The sequence below is a fragment of the Rattus norvegicus genome, chromosome 9 (genome assembly GCF_021556685.1).
Source record: "Rattus norvegicus strain SHRSP/BbbUtx chromosome 9, alternate assembly SHRSP_T2T, whole genome shotgun sequence".
Classification (NCBI taxonomy): Eukaryota; Metazoa; Chordata; class Mammalia; order Rodentia; family Muridae; genus Rattus; species Rattus norvegicus.
In genome coordinates, this window is record NC_141542.1 from 54,267,116 (window position 1) to 54,286,991 (window position 19,876).

Below are 19,876 nucleotides of genomic sequence, written 5' to 3' on the forward strand. Positions count from 1 at the left end.
AGACTGTCTGGGGTAAATAGACACTGCTTTTTATTTGCTTTTTCAAAGTCTTTTATAAAGATAAGGAAGACAAATCATTTATCCCATTTAAGAGTTAGGAAAATAAACACAAGGGAAGACATTAATGTGACAACTGATATAGCTTACAGAAAAAGTACATGTCATGGACTAAGATGATGACTAGCTGACTGCATAAATACAGAGGACCTGAGTTCAGATCTTAAAAGCCACGGAAACCAGGCGTGGTGGCCTGTACCTGTAACCCCAGCAGGGACCAGTGCATCACCGGTTTTCCTGACTGGCAGCCCTAGCTCCAGACTCAGTAAAAGACCTTGTCTTAAGAAAATCAGGCAGAAAGTGACAGAGCAGAGGACCTACCCACAGTGTAACCTGGAACCCAGCATGGGAAACTGCAGGGCCTCCCTGGGCATTGCTGGCCAGCCTGTCTAGCCAAGTGTGTCTAGCCAAGTGGCCTGTCGAGCTGCAGTGTCAGAAAGAGGACCCATCCTAACACCTAAGGTGCAATCAAGGGAGACACCTGAAGTCAACTTCACACACACACACACACACACACACACACACACACACACACACACGTGGGTGTGTGCTGGGGAGATGGTTCAGCCTGTAAAAACCCTTGCTACGTAAGTCTGAAGACCTGACTTTTGTGCCCAGATAGAAGAAAAAAAGCCAGAGCAATGCGGTGTAGCTGTAATCCTAGCATTCCTATGATAAACAGAGTTGGAGACAGGAGAATAGTTTGAAAAATTTACAGAACAGCTATCTAGTTTGGGGTACACTGTGCAGTAGAAACAAGGCAGATCTTGCTTCAACAGGGTGGAAGCAGAGAACCAGCCCCAAAAGAGTTACCCTGTGACTTCCACAAATGCACACCTATGCCCATGCCTCCACACAACCACTTCCCAAAGAATAGTTAACTTTTAAAATGACTTTTAAAAGATGGTGTAGATGTTATCAAATACATTTTGATTCCATCTAAGGACTGCTCCATGAAGGGAACTCATAGCAGGAACTGTTAAAGGTGACAAGAGCCTGTGGCTAGACAGGTCACAGGCCAGGGGCTCGATGCTAAATGTAGAGAACAGTTACACACACACACACACACACACACACACACACACACACACACACACCCTCCTCCCGGGGGCTTGTCACTATACTCATAGATCAGATCATCTCTTAACCTTCTTTAAGGAAGTTTGACCTGCAGTAGATGGATGGCAGTTAACACAAAAACCTTCAGCAGGGCAACCTGTAGGTGGTAAGAGACTGTGGTGTGCTCAGCCTTAAATGGGCCGTTCATATCACACCTCTCCCTCCTCTCAAGGCTCAGGGATCTTCAGAAGAGGGAGCAGAAAGATCTTAAGAGCCAGAGGTGGTAGATAACAAAGGAAACAGCGTTCTCCACACAGTAGGGCAGATGCACACACACTTACAGCTATTGTGACAGCATGCACAGCCTTGAGCCAGTTCCAGCCTGATAGATCCCAGCACAGAGGTGGACAGAGGGTGGGCACAGAATCCCACCGCTAGTGAGCTAGGGGCATCTGACAGTTGCTGGGGGAAGGAGTCAGTTCTCTTTATGATGGGATCCCTATTAGGATCATGTACCAGGGCAACAGCCACTCCCAAGACCAGCCACTCCCAAGACCAGCCACTCCCAAGACCAGCTAAGTGACACAAACTGGATTCTATGGGGAAAGGGGGAGAGGAAAGAAATAATAATCCCAAGTGGGGTGGAAAGGAATTGGAGGGCAGACAAGAGGTGAACATGTTCAAAACACATTGTGTGAAATTCTCCAAAAATAAAATATTGTTTAAAAGGTAAAGTATCAAGCACAGAAACAAAGGCGTTGTTGTTGTTGTTGTCGTCGTCGTTGTGCAGAGCATGCGCACAGTGAATGTGACACCTGGTGCTCAGACAGTTCGTGTACGGCATCACTCGGCCGGCTCTACTCTACCACGTCACTGCTTGCTTTCTATGGTTTTTTGGTTTTTGACTGCTTTTTGGTCCCTTTGTTTTGTTCTGTCTTTTTTTTTTTTTTAATTTATTCATTTATTATATACAAGTACACTGTAGCTGTCTTCAGACACACCAGAAGAGGGCATCAGATCTCTTTACAGATGGTTGTGAGCCACCATGTGGTTGCTGGGAATTGAACTCAGGACCTCTGGAAGAGTAATCGGGTGCTCTTAACCGCTGAGCCATCTCTCCAGCCCCTTGTTCTGTCTTTTAAAACCAGAACTACTAAATACTCTTAGTTACTGTTTTATCTCTGTGAATCTCTTATTAGCTGTATGACTTTGTTCGTTTTTAAAGTGGTTTATCACTGTCTATAAATAATGCCCCACTCTACACAGGTCAGATTAGAGTGCAACTCCTTATGCTCTGCTACGTGTCTTTTGTTCTATGGTTATATATGGGATGCATGCCATGCAGTAAGTCTCCCAAAATCTAATTATTTGTTTCTATAAATCTGCTAATTAAAATGTAATCAGAAAACATTCCTCTGTGTATCAACATATTTTATTTTTCTGATGCCCTTTATGCTTTGGTTAAATATTTCCACCTGGAATGGCTTAATCACCTTCCAAGTTAACACTTTCTAAAGTTTGCTAGACGAGTGTTTCTGTCTTGCCTACATTTGCCTAACCTCTGTCTGGAAAGGTCTTCATTTTTAAAGTATATTTTTGAAGAGTGTAGCATTCTACAATGGCAGTTTTTTCATGTGACACTTTAAAAATGTCACCTTACGGGGAGTTTTGGGCGCACGCATATATGTGTGTGTGTGTAGTGTAGTGTAGTGTAGTGTAGTGTAGTGTAGTGTAGTGTAGTGTAGTGTAGTGTTTGGGGGGAGGGGAACGGCAGAGTCTCTTACTGGAACCTGGAGTTGCCAACACGACTCTCTGGCTAGCCAGCTTGCCTCAGCTATCCCATCACCCCATCAGAAGCACTGTTACAGATGGGCCACCAAGCTCACCCAAACCAGTCTGCAGCTTTGGATGAGAACTGTTCTGACTTTGACGTCAAAGAATCCTGTTTTTAAGACTGTTGGAGTATTGATAACATTATATAGTAATGGAGAGTGAATGTCAGTGGTTAGAACAGTGTCTGAGATACAGAAGAACCCTAATAAATATTTGCTGAATTAACCATAAACCCTACAACCTTCAGTCATCTGCTTGAGTCTGTAAGCTTTAGTACCCACATAAGTGTTTGTATTTCATCTCAAAACAGCCTTATATAATCACACACTGCCTTTCACTATACACAATATATGCCACATAGTGAATTCATTATCCCAGTTTGTAAAAAAATTGTTTTCTCAGGATTTTTTTTATAATGCTACACAGTTGGTGAACTGATGACTTAGGTGCCCAGATTCTTACTCTCCTATCAAAGACTCCACACCCTAACAGCAGACCATACGTAGCAGGTGCCCTCATGTCGGCCAACAGAAAGTCAGTACGAGGATACAGGTTCTGAAGTCAGAGGTTACCCTCACCGATGGCAGACACCATTCAGAGCTCTGTGTTTTAGGTGTTAAGGGTGTTGACCCTTAACAACAAAGGCAGCACTGATTTCCATACTTTCTCCTGTGCGCTAGAGTCTATCAGACCTGCATCTCTGCTATCCTTCAAGATCTCAAAGAGGTGCATCCACAACCCAGCATGCAGAAGACTCTAAGATGTAGCAAGCAGGCTGATCCCCCTCACCTCTCTAACACACCTTACCAGTTCCTTTCAGTCATGACAGCTTTCCTTCCCAACGCCTCACTGTTGTTTTGTTTTGTTTTTTTGAGACAGGGTTTCTCTATGTAGCACTGGCTGTCCTGGAACTTGCTCTGTAGACCTGGCCTCAAACTTAGAGGTCCACCTGCCTCTGCCTTCTAAGTGCTGGGAAAGCTGGCCAACAGAGAAAATACAGTGAATATGCAAAATTCCATATTCATTGTGAGAGAAATCAAAGAGAATAAAATGCTAGACTGTCAAGTCAGAAGACCATGCCATGTAGGTGATGGGAGATGAACCCAGTCCCTTTGCAAGAGCAGAGGTGCTCTTGACCTCTAAGAATATCATCTCCATAACTATAAGCCAGTATAATCCCACAGCTAATTTCTTTTTTTTTTTTTTCCGGAGCTGGGGACCGAACCCAGGGCCTTGCGCTTCCTAGGTAAGCGCTCTACCACTGAGCTAAATCCCCAGCCCCGTCCCACAGCTAATTTCTGATCTGCTGGAATAGAGGTGTGCCTTTTTATGCTGGTTCTGGGTGTGTCTGTTCTAGAGCTAAGAACTTACAAAACTGATGATACTCTTGCAAGACAGGGGTACCTCTGTTCTGAGTAAAGACCCTTTATATACAGGGACAGACTTACAGTTTAAATCTTACATGTGCCTGAAAGGCCCATGTTTGGGAGCTTGGTTCCCAGAGAGACTCTGTAGTAGGTTGGACTTGGTGAGCAGGCTTTTGGTCATTAGGTCCCTGTGGGACCCCAGGCCTCTCTCGATCTCTAACTCTCTGGTGAGAGAGCTAGTGTTGCCATGCTGTGCTGGGAGTGCAATTTCCAAAGCTGTGAGTCAAACAGACCTTTTCTCTTTGCCAGGCAATTACTCCAGGTCTTCGTCACAATCTTGGACACTATCCCAGAGTAATGTGCTCTATGACTGCACCACACGAGACAGCATTTAAACCTGTTTTTCCAAACACAGCATTTAGAAAGACATGGCATCCAGCCAGGTGTGCTGCTGTATGCCTTTAATCCCAGCACTTGGAGGCAAAGGCAGGCAGATTCTCTAAGTCTGAGGCTAACCTGGTCTACATAGTGAGTTCCAGGTCAGAGTCACATAGTGAGATCCTGGCCCAAATCAAGCAAAACAAAACAACAACAGAATGAAAGAAAACAACGCTGTGTGTTTATAGGAAAGTAACCCGGGAGAGTGAGCAAGAGGGTCAGGACCCTGAGGAAGGGAAGCATGTTTACATGCATGTTTCCACATGCAAGTCCTACTTACCTTTTCTGCTGGTATGAACTGAGGCCAAGTGTTGTCTCAGTCTGTAAAAGGAAGAAAACAAGAATGAAACTGCTAAAGCCAACGTTTCCTATTACAGACAGAAGAAACAGCAACACAGTTTTTCAGCCCATTCCCACTCTCGGTTTTTAGGTTAGACCCGGTCCCAAATCACACAAAATACTAGGTCACACTATGCAATTAGAATAAGTGAACAATTTGGTTCTATTTGAAGCACATATAGAACACCACACACTCCTGTTACTGGCTTCCGTATGTTTGGCAAACAGTCCATATCCTGAAGGAAGTCTCCTTTACAATCTCTCGTGTGAGGTCATGAGCCCCAGAGTGGTCCCTTCCTCCCAACTGCCAGCGAGGTGCTGGGATGTATGGCTGCTGAAGACAGATACAGTGGGAATCTCAGGGCAAACGACTGAAATAACATAAATATGTACACACTGAGAACTGGTTACAGAAACACTGAAAAGCATTACAATGTGATGTACATGAGGACAGTGCATCTGAAGAGCTGATGGTTACACCAAACTCTGATAGCAACCATGACACGGAAGTCACACAGACCATAAGTAAGGAAAGAACACAGTATATCCAACACACAGACTGCAGAAAATAAGGGTGCAAGGCAAGACGGGAGCCAGAAGATGTCTGCCTTGTTAAAACCACAACTTCCCCCAGCAGCTCATGGGAGCAGATGCAGAGACCCACACTCAGGCATTAGGTGGAGCTGAGCTGTGGTACCACTCAGAAGGGGGAAGGAGATATAGGAGCCAGAGGGGTCGAGGGCACCAAGAGAACATGCCCACAGAATTAACTAAGCAGGGCTCACAGTGGCTCGTGGGAAGCAAAGCTGCTGTGACCATGGCACCCACATGGGTCTGCCCTAGGTTTTCTGCATATATGCTGTGGCTATTAGACAAGGTTCTTGTGAGACCATAACAGTAAGAGTGGGGTGTCTCTGCCTCTTCCGCCTGCTCTTGGGACCATTTCCAGCCTTGATACAAAGGCTTGTGCCTAGTCTTACTGTATCCTGCTGTTCAGCTGATATCATTGCAAGGCTTGCTCTTTTTTGACGGGAAACTGAGGAGCAATAGATCCAGGGAAGAGGGGAGGTAGTGGTTGGGATGCACTGTACAAGACAAGAATCAATCAATCAATCAATCAATCATTCAATTATAAAAAAAGCCACAGCAACATTTAGCTCATGTGTTCCACATGCAGTGCAAGGGACATGCCTATGATGCAGTAAGCAACCAGCAGACATGGTCTTGGTCTGACTTAAGGGTTAACATGTTATTCTGACAGTCAAATGGAGGATGAATTAGAGACCTAGAGAGGAGAAAGAAGTTGGGAGAAGGGGCAAGTACTACACAGTTCAGTGATGAAGGACATAAAGACCTCAGTGATTGAGAAAGAACGCAGCTGGGTGGTGGTGGCTCATACCTTTAGTCCCACCACTCAGGAGGCAGAGGCAGGCAGATTTCTGTGAATTCAAGGATAGCCTGGTCTACCCGTGTTTGAATGCTTGGCCATGGGGAATGGCACTATTAGAAGGTGTGGCATGTCTGGAGTGGGTGTGGCCTTACTGGAGGAAGTGTGTCACTGTTAGGGTAGGCTTTGAGGTCTCTCCTATGGTCAAGTTAGTCAGTGTGGCACAGTTGCCTTCTGCTGCTTGGGGATCAAGAAGTAGAGTTCTCAGGGGTTGGGGATTTGGCTCAGTGGTAGAGCGCTTGCCTAGCAAGCACAAGGCCCTGGGTTCGGTCCCCAGCTCCGAAAAAAAAAAAGAAAAAAAAAAAAAAAAAAAAAAAAAAAGAAGAAGTAGAGTTCTCAGCTCCTTCTCTAGCATCATGTCCGTGCTGCCTCATCCCAGCATGGGGATAATGAAGGACTGAATCTCTGAAACTGTAAGCCAGCCCCACTTAAATGTCCCCTTTATAAGAGCTGCCTTGGTCATGGTGTCTCTTTATAGCAACAGAAACCCTAAGACAATATCTTATGAAAAATTAGTGAATATTCAATAAGAAATAAGATTAGATGAGAAATAAATGCTTCTTATCGAAGTATATGTCAGACACAACAGAACAATCATTTAGTTATAATAATTAAAGTTTCATAGCAGGCAGACACTTTGTCCCAAATACAGAAAGGAGAAGATTATAGTAAATGCTATTTTGATTCTGAGGTAATTTGAGAAATAAAAGCTTAAATGTGTCTTTAAGGTGTATCTTAACATTGGGCCTAAACATGGGGCAGCACAACAGAAAGCATAAAAATTAGACAGAAGACACCAAACACACCTTAGGTACACTGAGCGACACAATCTACTCTAAAAGTGTCAGAAGCTAGAGCCTAACCACAAACAAGTCATGTCAGATGAAAACACACACGCACGCACGCACGCACACACACACCACACACACACACACACACACACACACACACACACACACCTCTGCAGGGAGTAACTGCACCACACACACACACACACACACACACACACACACACACACACACCTCTGCAGGGAGTAACTGCACCACACACACACACACACACACACACACACACACACACACACACACACACACACACCCCTCTGCAGGGAGTAACTGCACCAGGAAGGGTTTCCAAATGGGAAAGTTTCTCTCACACAGCAGTGAAGAGAAAACCGGGTGGGGACTGAAATGTAAACAAAGAACAAGAATAGGAAATTAACTCCAGGGAAGCAGAGGCTGGAGAGAATAGCTCAGAGGTCAAGAACACTTGTTCCTGCTGAGGACCTCAGTTCAAGTTCCAGAAGCCACGTGGTGGTTCACCACCATCCGTAACTCTAGTTTGGGGGGGGGGGCGGGATCTGATGCCCGCTTTTGACCTCCATGGCACAAAGCATGCAAGTGATATGTCTACACACACACATGGGGGGATGTAAATGGTCCACGACCATCTAAAAAGACGCCACTTCGTTAAAGAGTACAGCTCTACAGAGAATAATCTGGTTTTACCAGCTGAGGGACGGGACATTTGGCCCATCACATTCCACCACAGAGTAAAGCAGGAGAATTCTGGGTCCTAGAGACTATCTGTAGCATGTAAGCTGTCTATCACAAATGACCACCACTAGTGTTTCAAAGAAAGTTCCCAGAGTCAGAGAAAGTCAACATGGTATCCCCCAAGTGAACCCAGATTATCCTTCTACCCTGCCTGTCCACAAGAGGCCATCAGACTCCTTCCCACCTGCAATCCACATTGCATGCATGCAGTGCTCACCACTGGGCTGCCCATTCCAGACCAATTTGAACACAACTTTTTAGACAGCTCCCATCTCTCAACAGGACCCACAAGAGGAAAACAGATTATTTCAATCAAACACATTGGCCCCTGCACGAGCATTTGAGTTATGTGTTCTCGGGTACTGTCAGTCCCAGGGGCTTTCGCATGCCCTACACATGCTGGGCCATCCCCACCACTAAACCACTTCCCCAGACCTTGAGAGACCTTTTAATGTCACAGAGCATGTGCTATTGCCATCAGGAGACAAGGACACTAGTGACCATGCTGAGGTGCACAGGGCAGTCTTCCTTGATTCCCAACAATGAGTTACACGGCTCAGATATAAATCCCCTGGACTTTATGACAGGTCACTGATTACAGTTTTCATTTGTATCTGTGTGTGCACACATGCACACAACATTCATATGTGTGGCAGAGGTCAACGTTGGGTGTTTTTCTCTATTACTCTGCACCTTGCTTCTTCAGACAAGGGTCTCACTGAATTTGGGGCTTACAAATTTGACAAGAGTAACTGGCTAAGGAGCTCTAAGGATTCATCCCCTACCCCAGGATTCAGTTACACATGCACCAGGCCTGGGTGTCTTAGAATCCCAGTTCCGGTCTGCAGGCAGAGCAGGCACTGTGATGACTAAGGTACCTTTCAACCCCCTTAATCTTTATTTGTAGTAATATCTTCTTGCATTACAATTTAAAGTATCCAGCTGTTATACCAATTAGGAATATTTCCTGCCTCCTCTGACTTGATAAAGAATGGCTATTTATGATATAAAATTAGTTGCTATGTTGTAAAACTGCCTATAGTATGAGAAAACAAAAATGACACTTAGCAAGAACAAGCACCAACAGAGATGAATCCAGGCATCAGTCTGTATCACATCTGGTTAGTGGGATACGGAGCATGTCTCTCTGGTCTACACTCACAGCACAGTGGCTAAGCCTTTAGAGGAAGGCTCAGTTCTATCACTCACTAGTCCACTACTTGGCTAATTCACTGATCTCTGTACGTTAAGCTGCTTACCTAAGCCTATTACATTCATTTAAGAATTTGGGGCCACCATAGCTCAGCTACAAAGTGCTTGTCCAGCACACACGAGACACTTGGTCTGATTTCCAGAGCAAAAACAACAAAAAGTAAAGCACACCTGGACAATAGCCAATAGTATTGTTACTTTCCCATGCTTTCCAAATTTCTGTAAACTTTGGCACATCTCTTAATAGAGGTGAATATTCTCAGCCTTCATTAAAGTGGGTCCTAGCTCCTTTTTCTCCCTTCCCTTTCCCTAACAGAACAGAGGGCCCACTCCAGGACTGTTGAGAGGAGATGATCATTTAAAACCCACAGGCCAAGCCACTCCGCCACTGGGTACCTGGGATGGATGGCTGCTTCTGAACCACAGAACAGTAGCTGATAGTTAAACGGAGACTGCTAGCACCCCAGTCCTCAGACAGCTACTGTCTGATCCTTACAGAATGATCACCAATCTCTTGCTTAGATGGTAAAGAGAGGCAGTATCATAGTGCCTTACTTCCAAAGCCACTAAATCCCTACATATGAAAGTCTCATGTAGCGTGTCTTCATAGGAGACATGATGGAAATACTACTCCTGGGGGTTTGAATACTATCCATCTAAGCAGCCAGTCAGATGAGAATCCAGAGGATGACTGCCCTCACCCCATACACGGTTGTGTACTTTGGGGGCCCCAGGCCACCTGTACTTCTGACAAACCAGCTATAAATGAAAGGCTGTCCACGATTTCCTGGCTTGTTTAGTCACCAGGATAGCTCACAGAGCTCAGAACAACACTCCACAGAACAATTTCCGTTTGATTCAAAGGAATAGTGTCCTGAACACAGACCTGCACTTTTTATCATCAGGACACCTCACGTTCCTGCTACATGGGTTCATCTACCAAGAAAGACGCTCTCTGCCAAGCACTGGTGAGCAGAGCTTTGTCTGGGCTCTCATCACACATATACAAAAGGCGATTTCTGAAACAATGGGGAAACCCGAGTGCAAAGCAGGCAGGTTCCGATGGAAGCAGAGCTCTGGTTGTCTACTGCTGCAAAGATAGACTCTAAAGCATAGTGGCTTAGGGTAATTTACTGTTAGTGGCCATTCTGGGGCTGAGGAGCCCCTGTTGCTAGTTCTTACTCGTGTCTTTGTGCTGCAGTCAAGTGTGATTTCAAGCTGCATCTGTAGGAAGTTTCAGATGTGCTAGTTGGTTGTCCATGAAGCTCATTCACAGGGGGGAGAGTGGTACTGGCTATGAGCTGTGAGCTCAGCTCTGACTACTGACAGGAGGCCTAGAGATGGCCTTTCTGGGCACATAATCCATCACCATAGTAACTGAGTGCCCTACAGGAATGACTCACACCAAGACTCAGGAGTAAGGAAGAAGGTGCTGGTAGCTTCCTGTCATCTGCCCCTTAGCACTAGTACAATGTTCTGCACACTATATTAGTCACGGTGCTATTACTATTCTGCACAGTACATACTGATTTAATTTCCCACAAAGAGTTCTAATTCTCTCCAAATTGATCTTCAGATCCAGCGTAATCCTAAGAAACAACCCAACAGTGTACACAGAGTTTAAAAGTGCACATGGAAGGCACAGGACTTTAGGGCAACAAAGATGTGGTTACCAAGAACCACATCTAAGAGGAAGGAATGAGAATCAAAACCTTAAAAAGAGTAGTTGCAAAGACAAATAGGTTTCAGGAGCCCAGAAAACCAGCTCCCACACGGAGCAGCAGCGACCAGGAGACAGGCACGCTGCTGAAGAGTGAGTGGGTAACAAAGTACTGCAGGACAGTCGGCAAAGGACACGAAAACAACTGAACGGCAACAAGGAAGCTCTGCCCCTGCCTCCGCTAAAGTTATAATTTTAGGAGCTGCAGCTGTACCTAAGGAGAGCAGCCAATGAAATTCTAAATTTAACATCATTCATAGTGTGCAAGTGGTAGATGAGCACAGATGTATGTGAACGTACATATGTGTGTGGGCTCACAGATGCACGCTAGGGCTGGGGGCCAGCCCTGGGTGTTATTTCTAGGAAGTCATTCACTTGGGTTTTTGAGATAGTCCCTTACCTGGACTTGGAGATCACTGATGGGCTAGGCTGGCCGGCCAGTGAGCCCCAGGGCCCTTCTGTCTCTACTTCTCCAGCCACCATGGTTAACTTCCTCAGGTGGGTGCTGGGGATCTAACCTGGGTTCTGATGTCTGCCATGCAGGCACTTTACCAACTCAGCTATCTTCCTAGTCACATAATCTGGTCCTTCAGTCAGACATAAGACAAAGTAAATGTAACAAAGCTAAACGTCATGAATAAAGGATTTCTGTTTATTGGAAGTCACAATTACCTAAGTCAAAAGAACAACCCATCAAGTAAAAATAGTGACAGGACAGAACAGAGAAGGGGGAGTGCTTCTAGTGGGCTGTGCCAAGATGTTTAAATGTAAATCAAGGAATTCCTGATGATGGGATTGTAAACTGGAAAACTACTGTCACCGTCTATTAAACCAAAGACACGGCAGGTAAAGGCATCTACAGGGAGGACCGCCTGAACTATATACAGAGCAGAGACAGCACAAACTCCCACGAGTTGTCCTGACTTTCACACACACCCACACAAACACACATGCAGAACAAAATGTGAGGAAAAAAATCTCAGCTGAAGACAACCTACTAGCTGCGGCTTACTCTATGAGAAACATGCATATTTACTAAGAGAAAGCTTTACTCGTAATTAATAGCTGAAAACTAGAAGCAACTAAAGTATCTACAACCACAAAAAGGATCCTCGAATTGGGCCCAGCCATACCTGTGGAAGCGGCAACTGAAATAAGTTTTTCATTCACACAGAAAACTTTATTAACACAATCTGAGAAAGAGAAGCCAAAAGCAGCACAAATCACGTGGACGTGAAACCACAAGTGAAGCTACAGCATCTACAGCGTAGAGCTTGGATTGCTAACGCTAGAGGAAAGGAAATTGCCATGAATGGCAGCGTAAGAGTCAGTTTTGAGAACGCTGACTGAGAGAACTTGAGGGGTGCTTACCTCTGCCGGTGTTGGCTGGTACCTGCTCTTAGCATTTAAGCTGGGTGGTATAGACATTGATTCACTGTACAAACCTCTTATCACATTTTATGCATCTATACAGGAATTACAGCCCACAACTGACTCTTCAAAAATAATAAATGAGTACAATTCTAGACTCTTAAAGTCCCTAATTTAAATGTCTTATTTATCCTGCCCCAAACACATATACAAAAGTGCATGTTCCACCGTGATGGTGCTAGAGCCACATTCCAATATCCTTTTTGGGGGTGTGGGTGTGTGTGTAAGACAGGATTTCTCTGTTAAACCTTGGCTGTCCTGGACCTCACTCTGTAGAGCAGGCTAACCTTGAACTTTTAAACTCACATAGATCCACCTGCCTCTGCCTCCTAAGTACTGGGATTAACAGTGTGCACCGCCAATACCTGTCTTAATTCTGTTTATTATTTGGTAGGATTATGACAAACATATAGAGTTGGGTCATCTTCCCTTATAAATATATGATGCTTAGCTTCATTTGCTTATATAAGTTAGGTTAGGAGGGGATTAATGCTCATAAATGGGAAAATGTTTCATAACTTTTCCTGTATTCAAAGGAACAAGATGGGAGGAAGCACTCTATCAGTCAGGATGGAGCAATACATAAAATGGGCAGCCCACACCTCCTGTCACACCAGTCTTAATAACAACTCCCTGTTGCCCTACACATTTTCCTGGGTCCCTGCCCATCTTGGGAATCCTTTGGTCTCCCTTGCCTGTTCTTTATGGTAAATCCTGATAGCCTGGCCAAACAGAAGGGATAAGGGCTAACCACAAGCTAAGGGCTTATGATTTATAGTCCTAATGTGGCAAATGGTAATCCAAGGGAGTATCTGCGGAACTGAAAACGTCTTGTGCTACAGAGAACACCCTGACAACAGCATGGTGGGAAGACAGGCTGGTTAGAGTGATGTTCCAGCCACTGACTACTAAAGAAGCTACCTTCTGTGCACGTTATTTTCCTCAGTTCTATCGAATACGGAAAGCAAGATTTTGACAGCTTTTGAATTTGGCAAGTTTTACTATCACATTAACAATTCCTATTAGCCGAGCAGAGGTGGCATGAGGTGTAACCAACTGCATTCAGCATCAGGCACTGCAGGAATCTCAGTAAGGCTGGACTGTGGCTGAGAGTGACAAGGGCTGCCTTAGTGAGACTGTTTTCTGTACTGCCTGATCGGACTTAAACTTTTACTTTTCTTGCCTTTACTATAAGCTACAGGAACGTCTTTTCAGAGTTTAGTCAGGTGTGGTAGTTCATACTTACAATCCCAGCATTTGGGAGGCTGGAATAAGAAATCATCAGGCCTAGTCTATAAGCGAGTTCCAGGCCAGCCATGGGTAACAGGTGCGAGGTTCTCGCAGAAGAGCTGAGTCATTTAGTTAGACACGAGTGAGAAATGTATCATGTGCCGCTGGTAATGGTCTCAGGTGAGAGTAACCAGAATGTACTGCTTACCTAAAACAATGAGAAAGCTGAAGTGGACATAGAGGCATATGTCTGTAATCCTGCTACTCAGGAGGCTGAGGAAGGAAGATCCCAATCTTGGGGCATCCTGGACTATAGGAAGGAAGGGAGGGGAGGGGAGGGGAGGGGAGGGGAGGGAAGGGGAGGGGAAGGGAGGGGAGGGCAGGGCAGGGCAGGGCAGGGCAGGGCAGGGCAGGGCAGGGCAGGGCAGGGCAGGGCAGGACAGGACAGGACAGGACAGGGCAGGACAGGACAGGACAGGACAGGACAGGAGAAGGCAAGACCAGAGCAGACCCTCCTCAGCACAACCAGCCAAGGCAGATGGCCGGCGCCATGGCTTTCAGCTCTCCAGCTCTTGCTCTGCAGCTGAGGACTGAATGAGTCTTCTGAGGATCTGAACTAGGCTCAAAAGGAAAGGCAGAGTATTGCCAGAGTCCACATTCTAATTTCATGCTTACTACAGTTACAGATACCGCTTAGCATGGAGAGTGACAGCCAGATAAGTCATAAACCTCGCACTGTCCACAGACGTTCCTTTCCAGGTAAATGCTATACTCTCTCCACACACTGAGCCAGTGCTTCCCTCACTCAGGGCTAACAACCAGCGAGCTGACAGGCCCCATCTCATGACCTGACTTGTACACACCCTCACGTGAAGCCACAGGACACAAACTCTCATTTACTTACCTACAGCTTCCATACTATACAGGAGTTCACTTTTCAGAAAATGTTTACTCTAAAAAGTAATTCTAGTAGGAGGTTCATGCAATAACTCCACTGACAGACAGTCTACAGTTCATAAAACGTACCTCAGGAAAATGAGTTACACTGGTTTCCAAGGGAAAAAAAAAGCCATATATTACTGGAGAGAATTACCTGTAGCAGCCCTCCATCGTCAAAACGCAGGACTTCTATTATGCTCTCTGACTGGATGAATGCTGTGAAGAAAACAAACCAAATATCACTGACGGGAACAGAAAACCAATTTCAGTGTTTGCCTTCAAGTAATACAATTTTACATTTTAATATATTGCTTACTGGGGAATGTAGACCATTTGCTTAGCATGTGTGAGGGCCCTGGCAGGGACAATGCTGGCATTCAAAACAGACCAATGAAAATACAGCGACCACCTCAGAACTCTGAAATGCTTTGCTATGTAATCATGATCAATACTAAGACAGCGTCAGTTACACAGCTGTGGAAATACCTGTCTAGCCTTCCTGTTGTGAGACAGGCAGAGTCAGACAAGCTGGCTACATACCACCCTGGTATGCAGGCATTTGTTCTTTACCTAAGCGACCAGCTTGACTCTGCACCGTCAGATCCTCTGCAATGCCAATATGCCTTGGGATGGGTACATAGATGGGACACTGGCAAACAAATCTTACTCTATTGCATACCAAACAAGAAACAATGCTATACACTAAATGAAGCAAAGATACATATGCAAAAGCCAGCAGCTGTGCTGTACAGTGCACCAGTGATGAGCTAACAAGTACCAAATCATCTGAACGCTATCCAGAGGGAAATCTGTATGACATCCCTCAGCAGTTTTATTCATACCCATTCATCTATCCTGTATTACAAACGTATGAAGGCTGTTTCCACAGTAGTTAGCAAGTCTGATGAATGACTAAGTACAGACATGTGCAAAGTATGTCAGGTTCCTCCCAGCTGGACTAAGAGTTTACACAGAAGCAAAGGGTGGGGAGGCTCAGCATGAACTCAGATAGACTAATTGCTGCAAACAGAAATGCGGGTATGGGGCTGAAGAGACAGCTTAGCATTTAGAGAACTAGCTGTTCTTCCAGAGAACCCAGGCTGGTTTTCCAGCACTCATACAGCAGCCAACAACCATCTGGATCTTCAGTCCTAGGGGGTCTGACACCTTCTGCCTCTGTATGCACTGCATATATATAATGCACAGACAAACATGCAGTCAAATACCCACATGTAAAGATAAAACTAAATAAATCAAAAGAAAGAAAGAAAGAGAGAGAGAGAAAGAAAGAGAGAGAGAGAGAGAGAGAGAGAAAGAAAGAAAGAAAGAAAAGAGAGAGAGAGAGAGAGAAAGAAAGACAGACCCCAAGGGAGAAAGTAAGATGTGTATATACCTGTTAGAATAAAGAGATATATAGATATACTTCCTTACTCAACCAGTGATACCCAGCAGTGATGACCACATTTATACCCAGAGCCTAAGGTCTGGGTGGAATGGAATGAATTGGGGCTTCCAGAGAAATGCCTATTTCTAGGATTGGGATAAGACACACACAATGGGAGCAGAGAAGACAGTACTAAAACAAGAACAATCCAACTATTTAAAACATGCTGATGAGAATCTGTACAGAGAAGCAAGAGAGAGAATTCCCAAATGACCAAGGCTAGAGCAGTCTGAGCAGTGGACCAAGTATCACTGGGCTGAAACCCAGCAAAGAACAAGCACCCGAGCCCATACTGAAACAAGCAAATTATACTAAATAAATATCTGGGAAGACAGAAAAGGCAGAGGGGTATCACCCTGTACTTTTTTACACACAATATGGCTTCCTTCTAAAGAATACCATATGGGAAGGGAGAGTGACTTTACAGTGGAGAGACCTCAGTGAGATCAAGAAACATCGGGGCTGGGGATTTAGCTCAGTGGTAGAGCGCTTACCTAGGAAGCGCAAGGCCCTGGGTTCGGTCCCCAGCTCCGAAAAAAAAAAAAGAAACATCGACACCACTGTGAAAAGTCATCAGTAATGCACCCTTGATGTGACATAGGAAAACCCTCCCTAAACACATTCCAGTCTAATAATGAGAAAAATCCTAACCAAATCCCAACTAAGGGGTGTGACCTACAAAATACCTGATTAGTTACCTATTCTCAAAACTGTCATGGTCAAACACAGACAAGGAAAACCTAAGGAGCCAAGACTGCAAGTGTGATAGCTGAGGTGCTATTCTAGAACATAAAGGGAGCAGGACACTGAAACTAAAAACATCTCAGTAAACATGTAATAAACCTAACAGTTAATAAACCTAACTGTTTAAAAAAGTAAAGCACTAGTGTGAAGTGTTAGTAATAGGGAGACTGGGGGTAGGACGGATGAGTGCTATGCCATCTTCACAAGTGTTTTACCTAGAATTGCCCTAAAATATAAAGCTTATATTTTAAAGAATGTGAATCAATGATGTATCATTGATTTTGAATATGGAATTCACTGACTCTCCACCTGCAGGAGTTGTGGAATTCAGGGATGAAGTCCACTCTGCAATCTCACATACCTAGTTTGGTAGAAATGTTTAATCCCAAAGATGGGGTTTCTACCCCACCTTAGACCATTTAGTTCCTGATTAGACACACGAACAACTTTTACATTTACAAAAAACCTTAACCAGCACTAGAGCTGGGCAGATGCCTACCTCTAAGTTATTAGAATCTACTTTCCTATTGATAACCCCGAATTATTACTATGTTTCATCTGGGCTGCTCTTAACTCCAATGGGCCAGCCCTCAGGGCTATGGTGGCTTCTCTTTCCTCCTCCACCTTCTCTCCCCTTCCTGGATCTCCTTCCACCCCAAGTCCAGGTCTTGGGGGTCCCCCACTCAGCATTACAATAGATAGCAAGATCAAACCTCAACAACCTAGCTTCTGTAAGAGGGCAAAGAGGAAACCAGGGAGTGTAAGAAATTAGATGACCATCTTGCTAACAGGATGGTGTTTCCTGCTCTAAGCATTCCAGACCCTTCATGCAGCCATCTCAATGATGTTGGTTTGGGGAAAACCCATCAATTGTCTGCATTTCTTTTCAATCATAGAGCCAAATTGTTCCATTTCTGCTCACCTCTTCCAGTCCTCAGCACATACACACATCCAATATAAACACAGATCATCTTTTTGCTTGGGTGGCAGGCCGTGCTGCAGTCAGTCTGTGCTAGCACATTGGCCCTTCCTGGTTATGTTCCCTCTAGCTTGGTTTATAATCTCATCTCAGAACTGATATCCATGCATTCTGTGCAGAAGAAAGCACCATGAACCCAATGGTGCTACCAGCTACCTCTCTAACGCCATGGAAGTGCCCAGCTTACCCACTCTTCATGCCTCTTACTGGCTAACACAAACTTAAGTTCTAGACCATCCAGGAGATATTTCTGTTGTATCCCTGAAGACATACTTACTGACATAAGAACACTGGACTAGTTAAGAATGGCTTAACTGGGGAGTGGCTCAACACGTGAAATGCAACAGGAGCTTCCTTAACAGCACCTAGTAGCAGAGGAGAGCTGCAAGAGGTGGAACGTGTTGTTAACCGTTCAACAGGGCCAATCGTCTACCTCACTGATGAACAGCATCCACAATCTGAATATGTTATGCTCTTAATTAGGAGATTAAAAGAATACTGTACGTTTTATCAACTGGGTAATTAATAGCCGTAGCTAGGATAGTCATAAAAGAAAAACATTGTATTATACATTATCAACTCTCTTTAACTATGAAGAAACAGAATTTATTATTTAATGAAACAAAATTAGGATATTTGGCACTAGGTGACCATTTATGAGGATGTTAGATTCCTAAAACAGGAAGACATTAACCACATATTTAATCCTTTTGAGTATTTGTGGTCTGAATAAAAATGGACCCATAAGCTAAAGTGCAGGGAATGGCACTTTAGCAGGCATGGCCTTGTTGGAGTAGGTGTGGCTCTGCTGGAAACGGTGTGTCACTAGGGGTGAACTTTGAGGTCTCTGATGCTCAAGTCACAGCCAGTGCTGCTATCTATTCCCTGTGGTTTAGGATCTGGATGTAGAGCTCTCAGCTCCTCCTGCACCAGGCCTGCCTACCTGCTGCCATGCTTCCCACCATGGTGACAATGGGCTAATCTTATGAATTAAATATTTGCCTTTACAAGAGTTGCCATGGTCCAAATCCACAATTTTGAAACAAATATGAAGCAAACTGTATTGACTCTAATAAATAATAACCAAGAGATGGGCTTTGGTCAAGACTACTCCCTGGATGTAATATCCAAAGTTAACCTGTAAGCCCCACCTAGCCAAGGAGCAGGTGACTTCCTGGGATGCTTGGGAGTTAATAGTTCTTGGAATACAACAAAAGCCTCACGGAAAAGTATGGTGGCTTATGGGTTTGTCTTTATAACCCACGCAGCATGCGTCTCAGGGCCACTCAGCTGGCAGTTTCAGGGAATGGAACTTTCCTGAACAAAGTCCATCTCTTGGTCAGTATTTAACACTTAAGAAAGCTAACTTCAAATTTGGCCCCAAAAGGTAGAATTCAGTTTTCTCCAGCAAATCTCATTTGGAGGTCCCAGTGAGATAACTGTACCCAAAATTTGCTCTTCACTCAAGGGTCCTTGTGAGATGAACTACCCAGGAGTGCACGCACCTTGGGATGGCTAACCCAGCTGACCCAAGGCCTCAGGGAAGTGCTTTCCACTTTGTGGACACTTTTTTTTTTTTTTTTAAATGGAGGCTTCTCTTTTTTGGAAGTCATAGAAGCCTTTGTTGTTTTAGCTTTCTACGACATCTGTCCACCTGGCTTCTGGTTCTGGTGGCTCCCGATCTGGCAAGGGGGAGGCCTGATGGGGTCTATGGCCTCACGGCCCCTGGTTACTTCTGGTTAATTAGGGAGTTCAGTCAGAGCCACCAGATTCCCTCCCTGGTGACCCCCTAGTGAGACTGGGAGCCAAAATATGACAAAGAACAAAGTTTTGAAAGTTTAGTGCTCAGAGAAGCCTGGTACCTTAGCAGTCAACGAGCACCAGTGACCTCTGAAGCAGAGGGCTCCAAATGTTAACTGCCGGGTCTGGTCATGTCTTGTCTGGTCTGTCTTTCTGTGTTCTGACTCTGGGCAATAGAGAGCCTGCACTCATGGCTCTATCTCCAGCCTGGGTCTCACTATCTGCTCTTAGAAAAGTCACCCCTAAATTGGTGGAGCCTTTGGGAACGTGGGACTCAAGA

At 44.9% G+C, this 19,876-nt stretch overlaps 1 protein-coding gene across 4 annotated transcripts in view; it reads right to left on the bottom strand.

The window, feature by feature from the left end:
• Tmem131 (transmembrane protein 131) overlaps positions 1-19,876 on the bottom strand; it is a 146,192-nt gene that overhangs the window by 81,397 nt on the left and 44,919 nt on the right. For 2 of the 4 annotated variants that reach the window (XM_087566045.1, NM_001427652.1), the window contains exons 2-3: positions 14,784-14,845; positions 5,035-5,075 (exon numbers count right to left, since the gene is read on the bottom strand). In XM_087566045.1, the coding sequence (XP_087422171.1) occupies positions 5,035-5,075; positions 14,784-14,845 (103 nt within the window). Of the gene's footprint in view, positions 1-5,034; positions 5,076-10,491; positions 10,627-14,783; positions 14,846-19,876 lie in introns of those variants that run through there. The other 2 variants (XM_087566047.1, XM_087566046.1) reach the window with 1 other exon arrangement.